The sequence below is a fragment of the Podarcis gaigeae genome (assembly GCF_964106915.1).
Source record: "Podarcis gaigeae genome assembly, chromosome: 1".
NCBI classification, from domain to species: Eukaryota; Metazoa; Chordata; class Lepidosauria; order Squamata; family Lacertidae; genus Podarcis; species Podarcis gaigeae.
In genome coordinates this window covers 130698330-130723581 of record NC_139678.1, presented here as the reverse complement: position 1 = coordinate 130723581, position 25252 = coordinate 130698330, and the positions used below count along the sequence as shown (strand labels likewise).

Sequence of the window (25252 nt, the reverse complement as noted above, 5' to 3'; positions counted from 1 at the left end):
AGGCAGAGTACCTACCACTTGTTCTTCCTCTTGCTCATAGCCGAATAAACCTTTATTAGTATTTTTACTTGCAAGCCTGAGCTCATCCTGAGCTTTGGCCCACTCCTCCTTTGTGATTTCCCCTTTCTTCCATTTCTAATAATGCCCTTCTTAAATCTCAGCTCCTATCTCTACGCTCCTTATGCAGCCACACTGGTTTCTTTAGATGCCTCCCACTTTTCTTTCTTGTTGGAATTGTCTGCCTTTGTGCCTTCAATATTTTCACCTTTAAGAAACTCCCATCCATCTTGGACTCCCTTCTCTTTGAGTATTTCTGACCATGGAATCCCTTCTCTTTGAGTATTTCTGACCATGGAATCTCACTTTTAAGCTTTTTGGCGTTCTTAAAGTCCAGAATGCACATCTGACTACACTCAGCTTTCTCTTCCCTCTGTATCTTGAAACCAGGAGAAGAGCAATTAATGTTTTTTGTGTTACTAATAACAAAGAACAGGAAAGCAGAATAAGAGCATTTGTAGTATTCTATCAGAGTGTATACTTCTATACAGCAGAGGTGTCCGACGTAAAGAGCTCTGAGAGAACATTGCAAACATACTTCATCAGATGCTGCACTATTATTGCTTATGATATGTAGTTATCAATTCACTGCATACTGATGTTTTAACATGGTATCAGCTACTGAGCCCCATTAAAAGTCTCTTAAATTAGCTTCAGCCATTTGCAGCACATAGAGAGGGCAGTTTAGCCCATATTTCTAGCAAAGGTAAAAAAGTTTTTAAAAAACAAACTCACAAGACAGGAGGTTTCATTACAACATGGACCATTACTGCAATGTGCTCCATTAGAAAGTGAGCATTTCTTACAGCACAGATCTGCTTTGCAATCCTGCGGAAAACACATTCTGATCAATCAATACTAAAAATCAAAGTTAACTACCGCGAACAATCATACAAACAATTCAATCATGTATTGACTAAAATGATAAATTGACAGTGTTCATATATGGTTGCACCATAAAACTATGCCGCGATCCAGTGCAAGGAATATTATATACTAAAGTAAGAAGAAGAAAGTAAGTATAATAATTAACTTTAACACATACGTTTTATTTAGGATTCTGGATTCAAATGGTCCAATTAAGGTGAACAACTCAAGGCTTTAAACAATATGGAGCTTAAAAATTCTTTTATGAATTTCTCACTAAAAGAATGAGTTCCTTTTTATAAGGATCCACTGACTCAATTATTTTGCTACAGTAGTTAAAATATACGCCATGAGCCTCATGGTTAAGCAAGCATTATCTGAGCTTTCATTTTAAGGGACACTTCATCTTATGGATGGGAAGGATAAAGTAACTGGGTATATGTGTATAAAAAATGGTACCGTTTGGAAACCACAATCACAATCTTCTCCTGGTTCCACATACCCATTTCCACATTCAGTGGTGTCAAACAACTGAAAAACACAAATACACAAAGCACTATTATTTAAAAGATCACAACTGTTTATCATTAAATGATCCAGGTGCATACTGAATTATTCTGTGAACTGCCCTGAGACCTCAGGGTATAGGGCAGTATCTAAATTCAATTAATCAATATAATATTATATATTTTTGCACCAGCATGACTGCACCCACCCACTATAAACCAGCATGGTGACAAAGCTCCACCAGACCTTTGGTGGAGATGCAGACCCTCCAACTCTAGCATTTCATTGACAAATGTCTTCAAATTAAATAAGGGGCCAGTGGAGGGAGATCTCCTTAACCCTTTCCTAACCGTGTAAAATTGCTCCCATCCCTAAGCCACTTTTCTCCCCAAGGGATAATTTATGCTGGGATCCAGTTCCACCCTAAATCAAGGTACCTTTGTTGGCTTGTTGAAAAGACAGGAACCTCCCCCTCGAAGCAAAAAATCTTTGTATTCTGCAATGCTGCACCTTGAGAATTTTCTGGGGTGGTAAACACTGAAAGGCCAAAAAAGAAAAAGAAAAAAGAATGAGGAAAATGCTTCACAGTAAATAATTTACTGGACAAACACTAGATAAACCACATTCTTTGCTTGCTTGCTGACTGTTGTGTGTTTAGGGAGAAACAAACCACAATCTCAGTTGGGATGACATGGTGCTCCCAGGTTCTTAGTCTGCTGCTCATGCTAGGATATCAGCAAAGTGGGAATATTGAGCAGGATGCATTAGTTTGCTGTTCACTGATGTTAAGTCATGGTTTATAACAGTGGCGTAGCGTGGGTTGTCAGCACCCGGGGCAAGGCAAGTAATTTGCGCCCCCTAACCCGTGGATTTGCGCCCCCTAACCCTAACCCCCAGATGTTGCACCCGGTGCGCCCGGCCCCCCCTGCACCCCCCACGCTATGCCACTGGTCAATAATAATAATAATAATAATAATAATAATAATAATAATAAATTTTATTTATACCCCGCCCTCCCCAGCCAAGGCCGGGCTCAGGGTGGCTAACAAGCAATAATAAAAACAAATTGAATGAATACAACTTAAAAACAACTTTAAAATACAACATTAAAATATTAAAATGTAGCCTCATCGCAGGAGGAGAAGGGAAGGAAAAAAGAAAGAGGGAGGGAATCAAATTGGCTCCAAGCCAAAGGCCAGGCGGAACAACTGTCTTACAGGCCCTGCGGAAAGAAATCAGATCCTGCAGGGCCTCATGGTCTCATGAGGCAGAGCGTTCCACCAGGCCGGAGCCAGAGTTGAAAAGGCCCTGGACTTTGGTTGAAGCTAATCTAACTTCCTTAGGGCCCGGGACCACTAGGGTGTTGCTATTTATGGACCTTGAGGCTCTCCATGGGTAATACCGGGAGATGTGGTCCCATTTATGTCTTACCAAGCCCTGTAAATAATTCTTGCTATGCTGCATGCACCCCAGAAATGAGTCTAAACATAGACTGCTTATTTTAGTTCTGAAGAACCGGGAAAAACCAAAATCTGTAACAGGTACCAATTATTACAACTCACCCTGTTTCCTCCATGATGCATCCACCCCAGGATTCTGTGCACTCACATCCTTCTGAAACAAAATGAAAAATGCAAAACCAAGAATGAAAGTAGTTAAAAAATATATATGAGTAATAAAAAATAAAAAGAGAGGAGGGTGGTTAAGAAGCATTTCTGCTCCCGTATCTGTCTGAAGTGTTGAATACAGCAAGCACTACATAACCAAATAAAGATACGTTTTAGGATAAAGTACCCCTAGTAGAAAAGAGCTGTTGTTTTCCATTAGAGGTTCATTAACAAAATCCAGTAGAGATCATTTCTTTTCTAGTCTCTATCGTTCCTTTGCCAGCTTGAATGCAGTTTGAGCTCTCTAGCCTCTGAGTGTATGCTCAAGTCATTATGTGTCAGTTCAAGGCCAATGCCCACATCTGCATGTCACAGTTTATCACAACATGAATGAGCAAGTGTAAGCCACAGCAAGCCTCAACCAAGGACATATGTTAGTTGATTTACATTCATTTAATATTTGTATTCCACTTTTCAAACAACAAATGCTGAGCTCAAAGCGGCTTGCAATAATCACGATACCATTAAAAAACAACCAACCCTGCAATCACTGTAACGGCATATGAAGCAAACAACAAGTTCCTCAAAACAATAAAGTCAATAAAGTCACAGCATCTCCTTACTCCATAACAACAAAAAAGTAATTAGCTGCTGGTTATAAAATGCATTGTTTTACAACACCGCAATGGGTGGAAGCCTCATTTGCTACACAAATGGTCATTCCAGATCCTTTAATATGAACTTTATGTGTTGAACAGAGTTGCACAAATAAAATGTCTGCTTCTGCAAGGTGCCTCAATCTGATTTTGGTTGATCTCCTTCCCCTCTGCACACTACATCCCAGGTGTTTGCATAGAGTCCAACTAACCCCAGAAGAAGATTGGTACTGGTCTGGCAAGGAAAGGACAGAACAGCTGTTGCAGCCCAATCCTTTATTTATACAGAGGTTGGCAAACTAAGGTCCACGGTCTCGATATGGCCCATCAGGCTCGTTAATCTGGCCTGCGAACCTTGCAGACCCTGCCACCTGCTCAGTCAGTCTCCGCGCTAAACAGGTGCGGAGGCCTCGCCGCGCGGAGACTGACTTCCGCGGCATGGCACGGCTTCTGATTGGTTGCAGGAAGCTCCTGCAGCCAATCAGAAGCCGTGGACGCCTCTGGGCATCGCCCCTTCCTTCCTACTGAGGCGGCCAAGTGGGAGGAAGAGGCAGCGGCGCAGAGCTCTGCACCCCGCCAAAACAGAGGACGTTGATGTTGCCGAAGACGGGGCGGCGGCAGCGGCTGCAGCGTGAGTGGCATCAGCAGGGGGGCCCTTTCAGGAGGGGGTGGGTCCGGCCCCCCACAAGGTCTGCGGGACAGTGGACCGGCCCCCTCCTGAAAAAGTTTGCTGACCCCTGTTTATACATAATGAAAAGTCCAAAATATGTAGAAGTTTTACAAATTCAATTTGTACATAAAAACAAAAGAGATTGTATGCCAAATACCTACTTGGTTTTCTGGCCCCTGGCTCCCACTGTATTCCTAAATTCTGAGCCAGACTTTGGGAGAGTTCTTGTGCCATTGCCCAGGGTAGGCCGTACTGTTGGAAAAGGAGATTCAGGTAGAGAACACACCAAAGTACTATCAATTATTGCAATTTCTAGGAGAAAGTGTTTGCTTAACTAGTTATTCTGTATGGAATTCACACTCTAAAACAGTGGAAACATCTCACTAATCCGAATTATTTTCACGTGTGTTTAGGATCGTATCCTGAAACTCTTCATTTAAACAGTAGGAACACCTGTTTCTGGAATGAAAAATGTATGTTTGGGTCCAGTTTTATTAGTGACACCTCCTAAATAATTATTTTCCCAAAATGAATACAAGAGTCTAAAAAATAACAACAATGTTGACACACAGTATGATAAGGTATTTTGGAGCTGGTCCATTCATATAAGTAAAACCAGCTTAAAGCTATAGTGCAGAGAAGGGATGTGGAAATGTATGTTTAGGCATTGTAAATCCCCACTTTAACGTCTTGCATAAAGCCTCAACTCTCTGCACCCTTTTGTCCCATTCTGCATGCAACAATATGATTTTTCCCATCTTTTGCTCATGCAGTGAATTATACATTTAACTGTTTTTGCACTGTTCCTAACAGTTACAGTCTTCATTACACTTTAAAGAATCGTACTCAACATTCTTTGTAGACAGCATTTTATGAACCAGATAACTCTCTACTTGTTAAAATAGATAGCCTGGTACATTCTCTCTTGTTCAGAGAATGGCCCTTTACATAACGAAAGGGTTGGTCAAGTACAGGTGATTTGTTGCCATGGCAGCTAATGGCCAGAGATTTCACTTGGAAGCAGTAATGTCAGTATAACATATGCTACATAGTTACCTTGGGAATAACTTTTATTTATGCAGCCAAAAGAACCCTCAATAACTCACCACAAAAACTGACATCATATAGGATAGGGAGATTCATTATTGTGTGCGAGAATACCCCAAATTCATGCAAAAATAAAACTCCAGACCACAGCTTTCCAAACTGTGTGTCGCAAAGCAATTGTGTGTCAGCTGCAGTGTGTAGGTGCTCCCCGTGCTCCTCAGGTTTGCTAGTAAAACTGAACTAGTGTATTGTGAAGGACGCAGGTGGCGCTGTGGGTTAAACCACAGAGCCTAGGGCTTGCCGATCAGAAGGTCGGCAGTTCGAATCCCTGCAACGGGGTGATCTCCCGTTGCTCAGTCCCAGCTCCTGCCAACCTAAGCAGTTCGAAAGCACGTCAAAGTGCAAGTAGATAAATAGGTACCGCTCCGGCGGGAAGGTAAACGGCGTTTCCATGTGCTGCTCTGGTTCACCAGAAGCGGCTTAGTCATGCTGGCCACATGACCCAGAAGCTGTACACCGGCTCCCTCGGCCAATAAAGTGAGATGAGCGCTGCAACCCCAGAGTCGGTCACGACTGGACCTTAATGGTCAGGGGTCCCTTTACCCTTTACTGTACTGTGAAATGATGCATGTCTAAATGATGCATGCCACCAACATGAAAAGTTTGGAAAGCTTTGCTCTAGACAATTTTCCTGACATCTACAGTATCTGAAGGGTTACAAGTTGGCAACTCTCAACTTCAGCCCTAGCCAGAACGCACAATGACGGGGTGTTGGGAGTTGTAGTTCAACAACATCTCTAGAGCTACAGGTTTCCCCACCTTTGGTGTAGAGCTTTCAAAAAAACAGCAACAAATCTTGTATGTGCAGAGGACTATTTTAAGGTTATTTCACACTTAGTTGCAGGCCAACCAAAGTATCTTTCGATTTCCAACTGCAGTCAAACGACACTTCGACGCAACCATTTGGGTGCACTGACTTGAAGAAATCAAAACAGAAACGCGCGGTTCCGTTCAATGGAAGTAATAAGGAAGTGGAAAGATGGACACCTCATTTTCACGGATTCACCCTATTCACTGCAGGCCTTCCCCCAAGCTACCTGAAAAGCTGCTTCTTAGGTTTGGGGGATCCCCCCCCCCCAGAACAATATGGAATATAACACAGAGGGCTCCAGCACGTAGGGCAGAAACAGCTAAAACAGGTACGATGCCTTGCATGAGAAGAACTATTTACCTATTGCCTCAATGTCCATTTTGATTCCAATATGAGGAATCTAGGAGACAGCATGGTCCAAAAGGCCTAATGCATTAGAGAAATTCTAATTCCGGAATCTTACTTAAACCCTAAGTTCCAAGCACAACGACCGATATTGAACTAATTGACAGAAATCAAGGCTTACAGTTTTGCAAATAATCCACAACACGGGCTTTACCCAAAGCATGCCACTTTATCAGTAGTGTACTAGACCCTTAAATGCTTGAAGATTTCCTTTCTTTTTTTTCCTAATGAATAGCATTATAAAGAGAACTAATTCACCTCTCATAGAGGGTTTGTCCCGTGTTCCTTACAGTGAGATATGGCTGCCTTCAGCCTGTATTCAAGTGTTCTATGCTAAGCTGACTCTAGAATAAAAGGTCAAATTATTTTCAGTCGACTGCAATTCAGGCTTGAGACTTTTAGGAATATCTATGGAAAAAAATCTGAAATTTTTGAACATATGACGAGAAGCACTGTTTAAAAAGAAGGTATATGATGCGGGAACTATTTCATAAATTTTCCCTTCCTCACAAGACCTTCAAAAGAGAAATGTTACCTCATTTACTCCAACACCTCTAGACACAGAACAAATTCCTCCAAAATAGCTCAGGCTGCTTCTTTTGTAATGAAATGTCACATTCCTGAAGAACAAGATAAACGAAACAATATTAAAAAGCGTTATCTCACATATATACGATGCCCTACAAATATCTTCTTATTTGGCACATGTAAATTATTGGGAATTTCATTTCCATTACGGCCCTAGCAAGAAATGTCAAGGTCCAAGGCTGGATTCCCCCCCCCCCCATGCAAAGCATGTGTTTTACTGTTGAACTACAGTGGCTTCTCCTCTTTCAGACAACAGTAAGGAGAGGATAAAAATGATTCCACTGCATTCTGTATTTTTAAAAAAATATATAATAATAAAATACCTAAAAGAAGCAGCATTTAAGATATACCTATGAGATATAAATAAGCAGACAGAATAAGAACTAGAAAAAGAGGCCTTCAGGAAAGAGAGACCATGTATCAAACAGAGTTTGAGCTACATACGAGAGAAGGTGTACAGCATCAGCACGCTGCTTGATGAAATTCTGTCGATATTTGGAAAAATCATGAAGCATCTGTCTTGGGTCAGGGTGGACATTTATACGATCTCTGTCCGACCAGGTTTCAACAGCAACCAAAACAACCCTGGTATTCAGCTGCTCCTTGTAAATCTGTGGGCAGATACAGGACAGGCACAGGAGTAGAACACTGGGTCAAAGCGTGCACAGTTAGCCAGTCAGAGTCAGTGGAAGGACAAAAGGGGTCAAGCAGGTGGGAAAGATTGGAATACAATTAGCCAATACACCTCCAGTCTCCTTTAAAAGAATCAACATCGCACTAAATTCAACACTGCAAATGATTATGTAGAGCCATCTTATTTACTGCACTAGTTCTTCACCTTTCACCAACCCTACCTGTCCTAAGCTTCGGAAGCGCTGAGCATAAGATTTGCAAAGTACTTTGTGCAGCACTTCTGAAGCACTGGCTGCAAGGCACTTGGGAAGTGAATAATAATAATAATAATAATAATAATAATAATAATAATAATTTATTTATATCCCACCCATCTGGCTGGGCTTCCCCAGCCATTCTGGGCAGCTTCCAAAAAAATATTAAAATACTGTAATACATCAGACATTAAAAGCTTCCCTAAACAGGGCTGCCTTCAGATGTATTCTAAAAGTCTGGTAGTTGTTGTTCTCTTTGACATCTGGTGGGAGGGCGGGTGCCACTACCGAGAAGGCCCTCTGCCTGGTTCCCTGTAACTTGGCTTCTCGCAGTGAGGGAACCGCCAGAAGGCCCTTGGAGCTGGACCTCAGTGTCCGGGTAGAATGATGGGGTGGAGACACTCCTTCAGATATACTGGACCGAGGCCATTTAGGGCTTTAAAGGTCAGCACCAACACTTTGAATTGTGCTCGGAAATGTACTGGGAGCCAATGCAGGTCTTTCAAGACCAGTGTTATATGGTCTTGGCGGCCGCTCCCAGTCACCAGTCTAGCTGCCGCATTCTGGATTAGTTGTAGTTTCTGGGTCACCTTCAAAGGTAGCCCCACGTAGAGCGCATTGAAGTAGTCCATGCGGGAGATAACTAGAGCATGCACCACTCTGGCGAGGCAGTCTGCAGACAGTGGTGCAGAAGAGGCTTTGAAGGCACTGCCAATTGGTAGTATCCTTTTGGCGCAACCCCTTACTTGCCCCTCAGATGACATCAGATGCAGGGAAGGTAGACACGGGTTGGCCCAAGCATTCTTGTGAGCCCAATGAGTGGGTGCTGACTGGCCCAAATAGGTCTGCAGGCTGGAGGTTCCCTAACTGATTTAGTTCCTACAGTATGCTGTGGGAAATGCTGTGTAAAGCCCCACAGATCACTTCGGGAAGAGGCAGAGGAAGAGGAGTGCAACTATATGCTGCTCAAGCCGGAATCCTTCCTTGGCTCAGCAGAACACTCGCTAAGCTCTAATACAAACAACAAGGGAAAGTTCAGTGAGATTGGATGTTCAGAGCTTGGAAAGTTCAGCGCAGCGGGAGCACAGCAATATTCCTTCCTACAAGTCCAACACAATTGCCTACCGTACAAATCTGGAAGCTGCCCTAACTGAGGTTGTACTACAGAGGAATAATGTAGAATGCAATATAATAGTCTGTGCACCACCACGGCATCCCAACCTTTCCCAACTCTATTGCAAATCTGCCCCTGGTTAAGGGATGGGGGGCAAGGAGGAAACTGCTCTGTGTATGTTCAAGGGTGCAGACGTAAAGTATTTGTCCTGGAATCCTATCTTTGTGTGTGGGTACATTTAAAAATAAGATTTTACTTTAGTGTGCCATTTAGTTTCATAAACTTATCCAGTTAGTCGGGGTGGAATTCTGGAGGAGGCCCAGCCTAGCTAATTATTAATATCATGGGGTCTCACAGCATTTAACCTTAAGTTTAACAGAAGACCATAACAATATTTAGAAAATTATGTTAATCAAGGTATTATATACCCAGACACCATTATTACAGTAGGCTCCACATCACTTCAGGTTTGTTGTCGCATGTTTCTTTGGATTGTATCTTGGCCCGGGTGATTTAACTGGGCATGATGTGTTGATGTCTCATATAACTTTTGGTGACCTACTTATTGAATTGAATTGGTCTTGGGTGGCAACTTCTAAATGCCTGCTGAAAACTTTTCTATTCTGCCATTAAGAGTACCGTATTTGTCCATGTATAAGACAACCTTTTTTCTGATTTTTTTTTTGTGATAAATTGAGTGTTGTCTTATATGCTAAGTAAGCGAGGGCTGGTGCTGTGGCGGTAGCAGGGAAATGTTGGAGAGGAAGCTGCTTACTCGCTCTTCCAGACTTAGGAAGAGTATTTGGTGAGTGCCAGTATGCACTGGCTCCCGGTGGAATACAGGGTCAGATTTAAGGTGCTGCTTTTGACCTTTAAAGCCCTTCACAGCCTAGGACCCTCGTACCTACGGGACCGCCTCTCCCGGTATGCCCCACGGAGAGCCTCAAGGTCCATAAATCGCAACACCCTAGTGGTCCTGGGCCCTAAGGAAGTTAGATTAGCCTCAACCAGAGCCAGGGCCTTTTCAACTCTGGCTCCGGTCTGGTGGAACACTCTGTCTCATGAGACCAGGGCCCTGCAGGATCTGATTTCTTTCTGCAGGGCCTGTAAGACAGAGTTGTTCCACCTGGCCTTTGGCTTGGAGCCAATTTGATTCCCTCCCCCTCTTTCTTTTTTCTTTTTCCTTCTCCTCCTGCGATGAGGCTGCATTTTAATATTTTAATGTTTCAATATTTTAATGTTGCATTTTAATGTTGTTTTTAAGTTGTATTCATTCAATTTGTTTTTATTATTGCTTGTTAGCCGCCCTGAGCCTGGCCTTGGCTGGGGAGGGCGGGGTATAAATAATAATAATAATAATAATAATAATAATAATAATAATGCGGTGTATTACGGCACCAGTTCCGTCAGCCAGAGCGGGAGATCTACGAAAAGCTGCTCAACAGCTCAACGAACTTACAAAAGAAGCTCAACAACTGTTGAGGGCTCCCAAAAATAGGGGTCGTCTTATACATGGGGTCGTGTTATACACGGAAAAATACGGTACATCCCCCACAATGGTTTTTTGATGTTTCGTTTTTAATTTGTTTCTGCTTTTAACTTTTTGTAATTTTATTGCTCGGTTCTGGTTTTACTGTATATTGTTGTAAACCGCTGTTTTTTTTTTGTATAATGATACAGCAAAATGTAAATAAAATGAGCACTAAAAAGTCACAAGTGCAAAATGCTGCAGCATGGAGCGTTCCAGCTCATTATTCCATTTAGCCTGCAGAAACCTTTTCCAGGATACTTTATTACATTCTCCTTTCCTAGTTTTTAGTTGTAGCCTCCCCAGCACCACACACCCAGTCAGTCAGAGTTCTGTGAACACTAATCATACCTAGTCCTCACTGATTTTAGGGGTATTTGATAGCCCCACCCAGCCCAATTTTTAATATTGGAGATTTACAGAGGTTCCTCCAGGCCTACTGATACCTCCCTTTTGGCTACATAAGGATTAGTAGGATTGCCATTGGTATATACTGGTTCGTGCTCCCAAGGTTGTGGAAGTTTACATCCTTTATCACCACTATTTTCATCCCAACGTCTGCAAAGTCAAATGTTGAATCCTGAGGCATTAATTGTACCAATTATTGCAATACTTACAGCATCCACAAGATTTACCACAGATTTCGCGAAGTTGTTCGTGTAAGCATGGGATGATCGGTGCTTTTTAAACTAGAAGAAAAATGTTAAATCATAATTTGATCAAGAGGTTTGCCTCCTGGCAATGCAAAGAACAAACAGTGGCTCTGCTAATCAGTGTTTTCTCTTGAACTGCTAACGTTTATGGAATTCACAAGCATTTGTCATGAAAAAAAGGGGGAGAACTACTATAAAATGGTTAACTGCACAACTTTCCCCCATCAGTTTCACTTTGAAAATATATTTAATTCCTGGAGCTAGTGGTCCCATGTCTCCTTTGCATTTGCTCTCAATTCCGCCTTTAAGTGAAACAATACTATTGCAAGGCTGTGGATCAGACTATCAAAACAGATTTATATATTACTTGGAAAAAATTATATACGACTTAATCACAAAACTATATAAACTGTGTACATAATAAAATTGTTGATAAAAGCAGCTATTATTCACAATACGGTGAAAAAACAAGTATACATACTAAAACACAGATAAAATCAGTAAAGCGTTTAAAACGGAACATGATAACTAAATTATGTAGGCCTTAAGTGGTAGGGAACATTTTTGGCTTCACAGGCCAGATCCTTATCAGGATCAGTCTCAGGTTCCAAATTTGATGGGTGGTCAGGGCCAGGGCAATCTGAACATAAATCAGGAAGGTGACAATTTATCTTATTTTCCTTGGCCTGAGATGTGTATTTTTAGAACCAACAATATTCTTGTGATTGTAATTTGTTTTGAATTATTTTTAATGCTGCATTTTAAATTGTTCTGAGCCACCTAGAGCCTTAAGGCGAAGGATGGGTAATAAATGAAGATAACACCAACAAAACACTGGATTTATCATTTATCATCATTTATCATTTCTATCCTACCCCTCCTCCTGAAAGGTAGGATTTCAGTAACTGTAATAAATACAGGAAGTTGTATCAGTAAATAACATTTGCAGCAGACAGTAAGTGTAAAAAAGAGGGTATAGTGTAACTAAATTAGATAACGATAGAATTAATTAATACAGCCAGCTTACCATTTTATAGTCATTAACAATCATGAGCTCCAAGTATTTCATTTCTTCAAATATGCCGCGGGAAACCTGAAGGATTTTAAAAGCTATAGTTGGATTTTTAAAAATGAATTTAGGGTTGCTTTATCAATTGCCATGCAATGCTGTTCTGTGTACCTAAACCTGATTCAACTGATTTAGGATTATATATTTTAATGACAGTATTTCTAACTATAATATATTCATTTCATTGGCATGTTTGTTCTTCTGATCTGTTCCATGGCCATTTTACAAATTATATCCATTGGAGTGGAGCTTAAACTTTATTACGAAGTCCCAAGCTTAGTCCCTGGCATCTTCAGTCAATAATACCTAAGGCAGTGGGCAGTGGTTGCTGGTGCTCATTGGAACTAGTAAGGGGGAAAGGCAGAGGGGCCAACAGTTAGTGGAGCCAGAGCAAGTGACTGACAGATCCAACCGATTCTAGCTTTGTCCCTATCCTTCCCCCTGCTACAAGAGCAACACCAAGGCTATCGGGGAGGAAGCTGATGGCCAGGCTACCTCCTGCCCTGGGCTAAAAAGGTAAAGGGACCCCTGACCATTAGGTCCAGTCGTGACCGACTCTGGGGTTGCGGCGCTCATCTCGCTTTATTGGCTGAGGGAGCCGGCATACAGCTTCCGGGTCATGTGGCCAGCATGACTAAGCCGCTTCTGGCGAACCAGAGCAGCGCACGGAAATTTACCTACCCGCCGGAGCGGTACCTATTTATCTACTTGCACTTTGACGTGCTTTTAAACTGCTAGGTTGGCAGGAGCAGGGACTGAGCAACGGGAGCTCACCCCGTCACAGGGATTCGAACTGCTGACCTTCTGATCAGCAAGTCCTAGGCTCTGTGGTTTAACCCACAGCGCCACCTGTGTCCCTTCCTGCCCTGGGCTGGTTGCAAGTAAAAGGGCAGGCAAGTGCTAGCTGAAGGCCAGGTTAATGGGGCATTGAACCATTTGCCCTAACAGAGCAGCTTCCACGGTTAAGAGCCGGGAAAGAGATCTGCCTGGAATCAGATACCAGTCAGGGTAGTACCGTTGATCTGACATTCATAAGGCATAAGGCAGTTTCATATGTTTAGTCATTCCTGCCTGGCAGTGCAAAACAGGGGTCTTCAACGTGGCATCCACACATGCCAGTGTGCTCACCAGTACATTCAATGGCACCCAGTGGAAGGTATCTTCTCAAAAATACACATTACACGAGAGACTGCTCTTCCTGCTCAGTTACTGTTTGCTCTGGCTCGGCCTCTCCTACACTGAACACCCCTCCCTTCAACATACCAACACTACACTGGGTGTCAGGATTAGACAACCACCTTCCCTTCTGCTCTGATCATGTGGGAGGTGCAGAAAGCTTCCTTCTGTGAACATGTGCAATAGAGGCTGATGTGGGTGCCTTTTCAGCCACTGATGGGAGAGGCCACACCATTTTGTGGTCCTATCTTTTTTCTGCTCTTACAGACATAGCAGCCATTTTGTGCTATGCCATGCTCCCCACTCTGGCCATTTTGAGACTGGTGGCACAATCTTAAAACTTAAATGCGCCTGTTGGTCCCCACAAAATTGGCAACCCCTGGTGTAAAAGGCTCTAATTCTATATTAAGATTAAAATCTAAAACATACATTCCTGCAGCAAATGGTGATTTAGCTAACCGAGTCCTTGAATTTATCCCAAATCCTGAGCAAACTACTATTTAAAGAGGAGCGCTTGCAGTATTTCAGGATTAAATTATAATTTTCTTCATTCTTTACACCAGCTTTTTGTGCACCATTTGATGATATCATTAGTGATTTACATAACAATTCAATTTGATCTCTGTACGCACACCTCCTTTTCTTTTGCATCTTTCAAAATTGTTTACTTGTTTCTGGGTTAAATATGCAATTACAGACTGTACGCTGGGTCTCTTCAATCTTTACTGGTAGGAAACAGCAAATCATCAATCTGAGTGCAGCTACATATCCAATGTAAGATAATTTTAGCTTCTGATTCTTTTCTCTTATGCCAGGAACATACATGAAGTGAAGACATGTATTTGAAAATTGTGTTACTGATAACACTCACAGCTCTCCTTCTTCTTTTCCGTCTTAGCCACTGCAACTCAGACAGGAAGGGCCATTCAGAAGTAGAGTCATAATCTATGGAAGAAAAAAATAATAGCAAAGAAGTTTCAGCTTCATGGAATATTACCCATGGCTTTATCAAACTGGCCAATTAATCAATTTCCTGTGCGCCTAACAGTTTGTCTCTCCTTTCCAACCCTGCACTGGCACTTCTCCTGTTTCTCCTCTCAGATGGACTCCATCCTTTGTTTCCCCAAGATCTGGTAACCTAGAGGTCTATTTCAAATCCACCATTCTTAGCCATGTTGTGCAAGCAAACTGTGGTGCTTCTTGAAGAAATGGGCTGTCTAGATCTATATATTTTTTCTTGCCCTCAATACAGGGCTGGCCTTACCACTACTGCTGTCTCAAATTGCAATTGCAGGGGTCATATGTAGGGAGCAGCAGATTAGCTTACAAAATCAGCTGTGCTGTCCCCCAAATTCTCTATCTTCACCCTTTTAAAAAAGGCTAAAAACCTGTCTATTTAGACATGATTTTTGTTGTTTAATGTGCTTAGCTGACAACTTTATTTACTACCGTTTACCAAAATTGTTCTCAGACACAGTTTCTCCATGTAGATCTTTCACCTTGGAACCACTGAACGGCCTCCTTAATCCTATCCCTGGTGTCCATGACTACCCAAAACCACACACTGATTCACACTACCAGTGCTTCATCAGTTGTGGCATCAGAGGTCACAGAGTCTAACTAACCAGAAATCAAAAAGGGACAGATTCCTCCAGAGAATCAGTATGGGTGGCAATACCAGAACCAGAGAGTAATTTACTACTGGGGTTTAACTACTGACCCAAAAATAATATAGATAAAAAAACTACACATTTTGAAATGCAACATTTCCATGAGCACTGGCAAAAAAAATTAAACAACTGGAACTTGATTGCTTCATCTGTAGATGACAATGAAATCCTAACATTTTCATCATTAAGGTAAATATCAGGTTGTCACTAAAAATGATTATTATTTTTTGCAAAAGAAAAAGGGATATATTAAGAAAGGAAGATCATGAACCAGGTGGCACTGTGGGTTAAACCACAGAGCCTAGGACTTGCCGATCAGAAGGTCGGCGGTTCAAATCCCTGCGACGGGGTGAGCTCCCGTTGCTCAGTCCCTGCTCCTGCCAAACCTAGCAGTTCGAAAGCATGTCAAAGTGCAAGTAGATAAATAGGTACCGCTGCAGCGGGAAGGTAAACGGCATTTCCATGCGCTGCTCTGGTTCGCCAGAAGCGGCTTAGTCATGCTGGCCACATGACCCAGAAGCTGTACGCCGGCTCCCTTGGCCAATAAAGTGAGATGAGCGCCGCAACCCCAGAGTCGGCCATGACTGGACCTAATGGTCAGGGGTCCCTTTACCTTTACCTAGTTCTGCAGGGAAATTGAGCATGTTGGTCTCATTCAGGCAGAGCTAGCCCACCCATAAGGCAGGGTGAGGCAGCTGTGTCTGGTGGCACCCCTCCAAGGCATCATCCACTTTCTGTTGCCCAGCTGGTTTCCCCAAATCTAGGGGCAGAGAGGGACTGGTGGCAAAGCTCTGTGGAACACCTACCCTCCTGCTGAGTTGGTAAAAGGGGGGGGTGTTCCGCCACCCAGTTTCGCAGCCAAGCCAGGGAGGGGGGAATCTCCCCTTCTGCCCGCCCCCCATCATGGAGTTTGCCTGCCCCCCCATCATGGCAACAAGGTGCTTCACCTAAGGGGCTGAAACCCCTCAGGTCACCCCTGCCTCCAGGCATTCTTCAGAAGTGTGGGAGAATAATGCATGGAGAGCGAGCAGAAGCATATTCACCAGACCCACCCTGCAAGTCCCCATCTCCACCGACTCCACCTCCCACCTTTGCTCATTCAGAAGGAAGGACTGAAAGGAGAGTTTTCACATGTTTGGCTAAACATGCTTATTATCACCCCAACAATCAGGAATCCTGGTTACATGAGGCTCTTAACCACAGGAAGGATTCTTAAGTGTGTTCTCCAAATGTGCAAAGGATCCCTCTTCGGATCTTCTGCTCAATATGCCACACTCAGGGTTGGAAACAGTAAGGATGGAGACACTGATGGAAACAGGCGCAGTCCTGCTTCACCTCCGCATTTTATTTCTGCACACATTCAAAGAACATCCGAAGAGGTTTCTAATGCTGCAGCATTCAAATACAGACAACCACCAATTGTTTCAGCCCTTGTAGTAGTAGTAGTAGTAGTAATAATAACAATAACAATAATAATAATAATTTATTTATACCCCGCCCATCTGACTGAGTTTCCCCAGCCACTCTGGGCGGCTTCCAATCAAGTGTTAAAAACAATACAGCATTAAACATTAAAAACTTCCCTAAACTTCCTTTCTGTTACAGCAGAAAGTTAAATGATTTATAACTGACAAAGTCGTTGTCAGTGGTACCTCAGGTTAAGTACTTAATTCGTTCCGGAGGTCCGTACTTAATCTGAAACTGTTCTTAACCTGAAGCATCACTTTAGCTAATGGGGCCTCCTGCTGCTGCCGCGCCACCGGAGCACAATTTCTGTTCTCATCCTGAAGCAAAGTTCTTAGCCTGAAGCACTATTTCTGGGTTAGCAGAGTCTGTAACCTGAAGCATAGGTAACCTGAAGCGTATGTAACCTGAGGTACCACTGTATAGCATTAAATATCACTGCAACAGGGTATCAAAAGTCCCATACCAAGGTCTTCCAATTGCTTGGAAGTATTTGTTCCCAACGTCCTCTGGATGACATGTGGTCTACCTGTACTCCTCTGTAACAAAAGAGAAAAACAGGTCTGTCATTCATGGGACAAATTCAAGCTCAAGACATTCTAATTTATGGAATATTGTTCATGGGTATGAAGCTCCGCCCTTTAAATTAACTAATATTGCAGTAACAATTAATCCAAATGTGCAAAGCCACACTATGAGATATAATGAGGAATTCAATGTCATGCCGTTATTATTGTTCTGTCTGGCAAGCAGCAATGCTTGTGCTGATGAAACAATCTCCCTTCTCCTTCCGTCATGGACTTGGCTAGATGCAGAGGAGTGGGGGGGAGGCACCAGCTGGTTGTTGTTGTTGTTTAGTTGTTTAGTCGTGTCCGACTCTTCGTGACCCCCTGGACCAGAGCACGCCAGGCACTCCTGTCTTCCACTGCCTCCCGCAGTTTGGTCAGACTCATGTTTGTAGTTTCGAAGACACTATCCAACCATCTCGTCCTCTGTCGTCCCCTTCTCCTTGTGCCCTCCATCCTTCCCAACATCAGGGTCTTTTCCAGGGAGTCTTCTCTTCTCATGAGGTGGCCAAAGTATTGGAGCCTCAGCTTCAGGATCTGTCCTTCCAGTGAGCACTCAGGGCTGATTTCCTTCAGAATGGAGAGGTTTGATCTTCTTGCAGTCCATGGGACTCTCAAGAGTCTCCTCCAGCATCATAATTCAAAAGCATCAATTCTTCGGCGATCTGCCTTCTTTATGGTCCAGCTGGGGAACCCTTAAAAGAACCCCCAGGGAAAGAAGGCTCAGAGCCAGCAGACTGGAGGTGGGACGACAGTAAGCGATTAGACGGAGAAGACTGGGAGGAGGAAGTTTCCGGAGCTGAAGAGGAAACAGGGTTTAGTGAGCAGGAAGAGGCTGGGGCAGAGAGCCTCACATCCGGGGACCTATATCTATTTTCCACACCACATCTTCAGATACAAGGGAATAGTCGTGATCCTCTGAAGTTTGCCTAAAGTCTATCTACTGAATCATCATCATCATCAACCTTTTATTCGACCGTCAGTCAGAAAAAAGTACATTTGTCAATACACAGTTAAAACATCCAGGAAGATTTTAGAGCTTAGCCAACACTAAAATGGGCTAAACAGATAGCCCCATATCAATACAGTCAATTATTGTCTTGCGACGCTTAAAAGCTAAAAAAAGAAATTTGACCACCAAGGAAGGTATAGCTCTAGTGACATTATTCAGCAAGTGTAAAACCTGGTTTTCTCCAGGTAGGAAGCTAAATTGACATAGGAGTGGGTCTATAAAATTTTGTCTAAGCTCTGCATAAGAAGGGCAAATCAAGAGAATGTGTTCGGTGGACTCAACCACACCCATGGCACAATGACAGGTTCTCTGGGCGTATGGTACTCCCCTGTACCTTCCCCACAATATCGCAGAGTCAAGGACATTTAATCTAGCCGCTGTAAGAAGTCTGCGGTATTCCACATAGTGAATTTCTGCAAGGTAGGGGGCTGGTATGGTCCGATAAATCTGGTCCCCTAGGAACGTCCCTGGTTTTACCTGGGCTATGTCCTCTTGTCTGGCAATGTCACTCAGTCTCCGGGAGACCACAGCTCTAGCTTGATTGTACGTCATAGACTCAAAGTAAAGGTGAGACAATCCGCAGGATTGAACCTCGTTGATGACCTCCCTTTCCCACGATGATTGGAAATCGTCCCTCAATATCAAGGGGGCAATACCCACTGGTTTAAAACAAAGCTTGAGCCATAGCCAGAGCTTCGTCTTCAAGGCCATGTACCGTAGAGCTTGCCAGCCGACCTCTAATCTCATAACCGCACCCGCTACCGAGGGGGGAATCCTAAGGATGGCTCTAAGGAATCGGGTTTGGATAGAATCCAGTTTCAAAAAATCCCTACGGGAGCCTAAAGAGATGCCCACCAAAAGAAGGGGAAGGACTTTAATTTGAAAGAGTCTCAAAGCTATCTTCACTGATTGTATCTACTGAATCAGAGCTTCCCTGAATCTGGAAGTTTTCAAGGGAAAAGGGGAAACTGAAATTCCATCTACACATATAGTAATACCCACTGGCAGTTAAGATTTTGAAATAGATGCAAATGCTCAGATTTAAAGTTATATATCAGCTTACAAAAGAAAGGGGTGGGGAAACAAAAAAGGGGACGGTAATTATTTGCTTGCTTAAATTTCAACCAATAAACAAAAATGGACACATATATGACTGAAGATCAGAAACATCTTGCCAGCAATCAGCGGGAGAATCCAGGTTTTAGAGACTTTTGTCATCTAAATGCATATTCATAGAATATGAAGATTATTCTTTATTCTTTAAATAAGGTAATGAATATTCAAATATAGCAAACAAAGTCAGTTGTACATAAATCAGATTGCAAACATATTACTAACCTTCAAAATTCTTATCTTCTATTCAAGCCTATCAGTTAACAAACCAAAACAACACCTACATAGCTCACTATTAACTTACCGTACTATGAGTCAATTCCAAAGGCTCTATCAAATATAGGTAATAGTTATCTTCAAACATACCACTAGAATATAAGAAAAAACATAGATTTAAGAGAATCAAGTCAAGGAAGCTATACCAGAGTAGGCATTTACAGAATCATCAGTACTGTTTCAGACTGGAATATCTGAGTACAGAGCCCATCAATTTATTCAATATAGTTATAAGACTGTTTAGGGCAAACACTCCCAAAGAGGCTTCCAAAAAAATTAAGCAATATATAAAACCAGAAAAAAGGAATAGTGATACCCATCAATAACAGTAAAATAACATATTAAAAAAAATTAAAAATTGTCCAGTAGCACCTTAGAGACCAACTAAGTTTGTTCTGGGTATAAACTTTTGTGAGCATGCACACTTCTTCAGATACACTGAAACAAAAGTCACCAGACCCTTATATATACAGTAGCACCTTGAACAGGATCCGTTCTGGAGCCCCGTTCACATCCTGAAGCAAATGCAACCCGCGTCTGTGCATGTCGCGATTCACCGCTTCTGCGCATGATGTCATTTTGAGCGTCTGCGCATGCACAAGCAGCAAAACCCGGAAGTAACGCACTCTGTTACTTCCGGGTCGCCATGGAGCGCAACCCAAAAATGCTTAACCTGAAGCTACTTCAACCCGAGGTATGTCTGTAGTGGGAGGGTTTATATACTGAAAACTATGGAAAGACCTGGTCTGAATATTGGATTCTTGTCTCATTACACATGCTAAAGCTGTTTCTGGTCATCTGCATACTACCCTTGCTTTTTCCTGTAGGACTAATTGCAGTCGTTAAGAGTCGTCAACAGGTTTACTATACCCATTGAGTCAATCACACATCTCCTACTACCCTCCTGAGAAAAATCCCACCCCACCCTACCACTAAATATAAGTGTCCGTTGACTTCTGTTTCAGTGTATCTGAAGTGTGCATGCACACAAAAGCTTATACCCAGAACAAACCTTGCTGGTCTCTAAGGTGCTACCAGACTATTTTTTAATTTTTTATTTCGTCTGCGTCAGACCAACACGGCTACCTACCTGAAATTAAAATAACACTCAGCTCCACAGAACCATAGAATCAGAAACATACCGTATTTTTCGCTACATAAGACACACTTTTTTCCTCTTAAAATCTAAAGGGAAATGTCTGTGCATCTTATGGAGCAAATGTGTGGTCCCTGGGGCTGGGGGGGGGATGGGACCCGGGCTTCCCCTGCCAGCCCCACAAGCTCCTGAGCAGCTCTGGGGTAGCTCGCGAAGCCTCCACAGGGCATCGGGGATCCTTCATCCCGCTGCCCTGGGGAGACTTCGCGCGGCTATCCCTGGCTTTTGCGGGAGGTGGGGGAAGGGACAGAGCAAGGCTCTCTCACTTCCCCCACCTCCCGCAAAAGTCCCCAAGAGCCGCATATTTTTCCCCCTTGAATTCAAACCCCCCCCCCAAAAAAAGTAGGTGCGCCTTATGGTCAGGTGCGCCTTATGGAGCGAAAAATACGGTAGTTAAAAATATGGGTATCTAGGAAGATCCCCGTAGTTCATCCAAGCATTCACATCGGCTGTTCACCTTTGATTGAACTGGAAGTAAATCTGAGACTCCCCAAATAACCCCTTCCTGGCCACCCACCCTGTGCACCTTTTCTGCGAGCCTCTCATCTTCCTCCACAATTCCTTAAAGCATTCACTGACTGTGAGGTGGCAGCAGAAGCATCAGAGGGGCTCATCCGGAGAGGGAGACTCCCCCCCCCCAATCCCATCCAGTAACTATGTTGCAACTATACAGGGCCATCTTAAGCATATCCGGCGCCATGGTGCAAAGATCGCTCCGGCGCCCCCCTCCCCCAGAGCTTTTTAAAGGGGGGGGCTAAAGTTTTTTTAGGAAAGGCTGCTCCCGCCCTCACGCTGCTGCTCGAGCACGGCTGGGCATCGGCTCCTGCGGTGGGATCAAGGTGTGGGGCTGGGCAGCCGGGCACGATGGAGGCGGCACAGGAGGTAGGCAGGGGTCTCGTCTGGGCAGGGGCAGGCGAAGCGAGCAAGGCCGTCCATGTCAATGCAGCGTCGAAGCACGCTCACTCGGCCGCAGTTTCGCCGACCTTGCTTGGGGAGGAAGGCAGGTAGGAGAGAACTTGACTGGGAGAGGATCGGGCAGGGGAAGGAAATGCGGTTCGTGTGAAGGAGTGCAGAGGTGGTGGGGGCAGCGGGAGGAGGCAGGCTCCGTGCATGGCGGTGGAGAAGCCAGGGAAGGAGGGAGGGGGCAGCAGCTGCAGCGTGTAGCCTCGAGCGTGGGGATCTTTTGAGGTAGAGTGGATGGGGGGGGGAGGTGATAGAGTCACGTTTATTATGCTTAGGATGCAAGCACACACCACGCAGCTCCAGTGTGATGGCCTCGGATTCGGACTTGGATGCTGAACCTGAGGAATCCCAGCCTGCACAGGATTCCCCGCCTCCAGAACCAGCTGAGCCGGGGCTGGGGCTTGAGCCTGAAGGGTCCTCACCTGTACTGGATCCTCAGGTGCAGGCACCAGCTGAGTCTGCTCTGGCTCCTGAGGTGATGGAGAACCCATTGCCTGCAGGTGCTCCACTCTCAGCCCCGTCAGGGGAAGCTGAGGTTGCCTCTGGGTCCGGTAACCCTCCAGCCTCTCCTGAGCTGCAGAGGCCCAGGGCAGAGAGGCGGAGGGAACTAAGTTCCCGCAGGAGGAGTGCTCGTCTCCAGGCCAGGAGAGGCGAGTCACCTGTGGACTGGGGCCGCCCTATGCCTTAGGGCCGATAAAAGCCAGCCAGCCCCAGTCCAAGTTGTGGGAGCAACATTGTTGGTAGCCTGTTCCTGCCTGCACCCTGTCCTGCTTTTCTGCCGGAGCTCCTGACTCACCCGACTCCCTGCCTTGGACCCAGCGTCAGCTTTGATGGACTGCCTCCATACTGCACCCTCGACCTCGGACTGGACTCGGACCTCGCCTCACGGTTAACCCTTGGGACCAGCACATCTGGACTGCGGGAAAGCATCCGGAGCCTTCCCGCCTCAGACGGGTGCTGGAGGCACGCAGGCACCAAGCGCCTGCTCCGCCTCGCTTACCTCCCCACTCTCCCCTTCCCAGACTCTTCGCCTGGTGCCCTCCACCGCATTGCGCCCTGGTTCGCTGCACCACTGTGCCCAATGGTAAAGACGTCCCTGCAACTACATAAACTAGCAAGATTCCTGAATTGCAGGGAGTTCGACTTGGGATGCCTTCCAACTCTAAAGTTCTATGGTTCTGAGATAATACCAGTACTTACTGGAGTCCATTGCATGTTGAAAGCGCAGCTTTGGAGTTCTCAACACCTCTGATGTTCCCATGATAGTAACAGTGTTCTCCTCCCTGAGGAATAAAATGGACAACTTCATTTAAGGTTTTTGCAATTTGCTTATAAAAGGGTTAGTGTTCACCTGGACTGTATAAGGTAAGTGATCGCTTGGGTGTATGCATAAAGGCTATACAAGGCAAAAAGCATGTCGTCTTGAATTCCAGCATTTTTAAGGAAAGTACAAGAAGCATGTATTTCTCCTAAATGAAACAAACAAACAAAAAGCTACACTGAATTAAAGCAGTTCTAAACAGACTTAGTAGTGATTCATCTAAACTTTCCACTCAGTGGGTAGGATTAGAATTTTTAAGAATTCAAACCTTTAACTAATGTTTCGAAGGAAAGTTCTTGAGGAATCATCAGTCCTATATTCTAATAAACTATAGACGTATCTGCTTCATTTATGATGTTTTAAGAGCCAAAATACCTACTAACATGTTTTTATTATAATAATAATAATAATCCATTGTTCTTTTAAAAGGAGAGCACAATATTTACAGAGGAGTTAGAAATGCAGTCAATTGATTGATAATCTAGGAGTCTGTGGTTTAAGCAGTGCTTTTTTCCTGGGAGGACACATACCCCTAAACATTTTGTCAATCTTTGTAGTTTTGTCCATTTACTGTATTTATTTTCCCCGATTTGAACTATAGAATGGTGATTTTCTCAAGTTAAAATGAGAGTACCCCTAAACGTTTTTGGGGGTTTTTTTAGAAAAAAAGCACTGGATTTAAGTAATATGATGTATAATCTGAATCTATTATACAGTGGTACCTCGGGTTAAGTACTTAATTCGTTCTGGAGGTCCGTTCTTAACCTGAAACTGTTCTTAACTTGAAGCACCACTTTAGCTAATGGGGCCTCCTGCTGCTGCTGCGCTGCCGGAGCATGATTTGTGTTCTCATCCTGAAGCAAAGTTCTTAACCTGAAGCACTATTTCTGGGTTAGCGGAGTCTGTAACCTGAAGCATATGTAACCTGAAGCGTATGTAACCTGAGGTACCACTGTATTTCTATCTGAAACCAGAGTTGCTATCTTCACTTTGTTTTCTAAGATCAATGAATAAAATAAAGATCTCTGGAAAACACTGCCCTGTGAGAGGAAGAACAAAATAATGATTACTAGCTTATCAAGAAAGTAAATGACAAAGCAAATTAGCCAGATATGCAATGATGTACTTATTCTCTCTGGTCACTAAGGAACACAGGAAGCGCATACTACTAACTCTACTCTGACACAAAAATGTTAAGAAAACAGAAGGCCCAAATGCCTCTGCAGTCAGCCAGTGCTTTCAGTAAAATTGTATGCTATGGTTTGCGCATTCAAATGACTTATTGCAAAGGTCACAAAGAAGCAATTATATGCTGGTCTTGCAGCAATTATTTCTAAATTATTTCATCTCAGTTTCAAGTCTCCACATATGGGCAATTTGAATTTAAATTAAAAAATTAATTAAAATCTTTCCTTAAATTAAATATTAAAGGGCTATCTTTGACCTTCAGGGTAATAAATCAGTTCTGCATTTGGGGGATGTAATGATACCTGCTATGGAACACACGATTTCAAGGTTCTTCTCAGTGAACCAACTGAGTCTGTAAATATCCTCAAGGAAATCTAGATCAAGTTACTGCAGCATGCAAAGATGGTGCAATTGCTGACTCAAAGGTTCTGTGTAAGACTCATGACTCAGCAACTCCAGAGCTGCTGATAATGCAAATAGTCCCTTTAGCACTGAGTAAGGGCCAGGAAGATGGTTTTTTAAAAAACAAAAACAACACAACAACTATATTTTGTAAATTCGTTTGAAGGCCAATGAAGTTGCTATGTTCCCAATTTTTCAGTCTTATTGCAGCTGTGCATATGAGGTAGCAGTACATACACCAAGCCCTCCCACAGTGCAACAGAGAAACATGGGACTGAGGGCAGCACAACATCTACATACAGAGAAATGTGGAACGGTCCCAGGATTACCAAAACTTCCTCACCACACATAAATGTTAACATCCAACTGTGAGATCCAACAATTATTTCAACACTGATTCCCTTTTGAACATTAGAGGC

The 25252-nt window shown here is 43.6% G+C and overlaps 2 protein-coding genes across 3 annotated transcripts in view; one reads left to right on the top strand and one right to left on the bottom strand.

Moving 5' to 3' along the window:
- Window positions 1-25252, top strand: part of PLEKHM3 (pleckstrin homology domain containing M3) — a 798157-nt gene that overhangs the window by 636814 nt on the left and 136091 nt on the right. The window lies entirely within an intron of this gene.
- The window catches only part of ADAM23 (ADAM metallopeptidase domain 23), a 77115-nt gene that overhangs the window by 35695 nt on the left and 16168 nt on the right, over window positions 1-25252 (bottom strand). The window contains exons 5-17 of the mRNA XM_083707117.1: window positions 23123-23205; window positions 19832-19895; window positions 17303-17375; window positions 14574-14647; window positions 12485-12550; window positions 11422-11493; window positions 7720-7886; window positions 7223-7307; window positions 4526-4616; window positions 2994-3042; window positions 1869-1968; window positions 1384-1455; window positions 793-885 (exon numbers count right to left, since the gene is read on the bottom strand). Coding sequence (XP_083563243.1) covers window positions 793-885; window positions 1384-1455; window positions 1869-1968; window positions 2994-3042; window positions 4526-4616; window positions 7223-7307; window positions 7720-7886; window positions 11422-11493; window positions 12485-12550; window positions 14574-14647; window positions 17303-17375; window positions 19832-19895; window positions 23123-23205 — 1089 coding nt within the window. The remainder of the gene's footprint in view (window positions 1-792; window positions 886-1383; window positions 1456-1868; window positions 1969-2993; window positions 3043-4525; window positions 4617-7222; window positions 7308-7719; window positions 7887-11421; window positions 11494-12484; window positions 12551-14573; window positions 14648-17302; window positions 17376-19831; window positions 19896-23122; window positions 23206-25252) is intronic.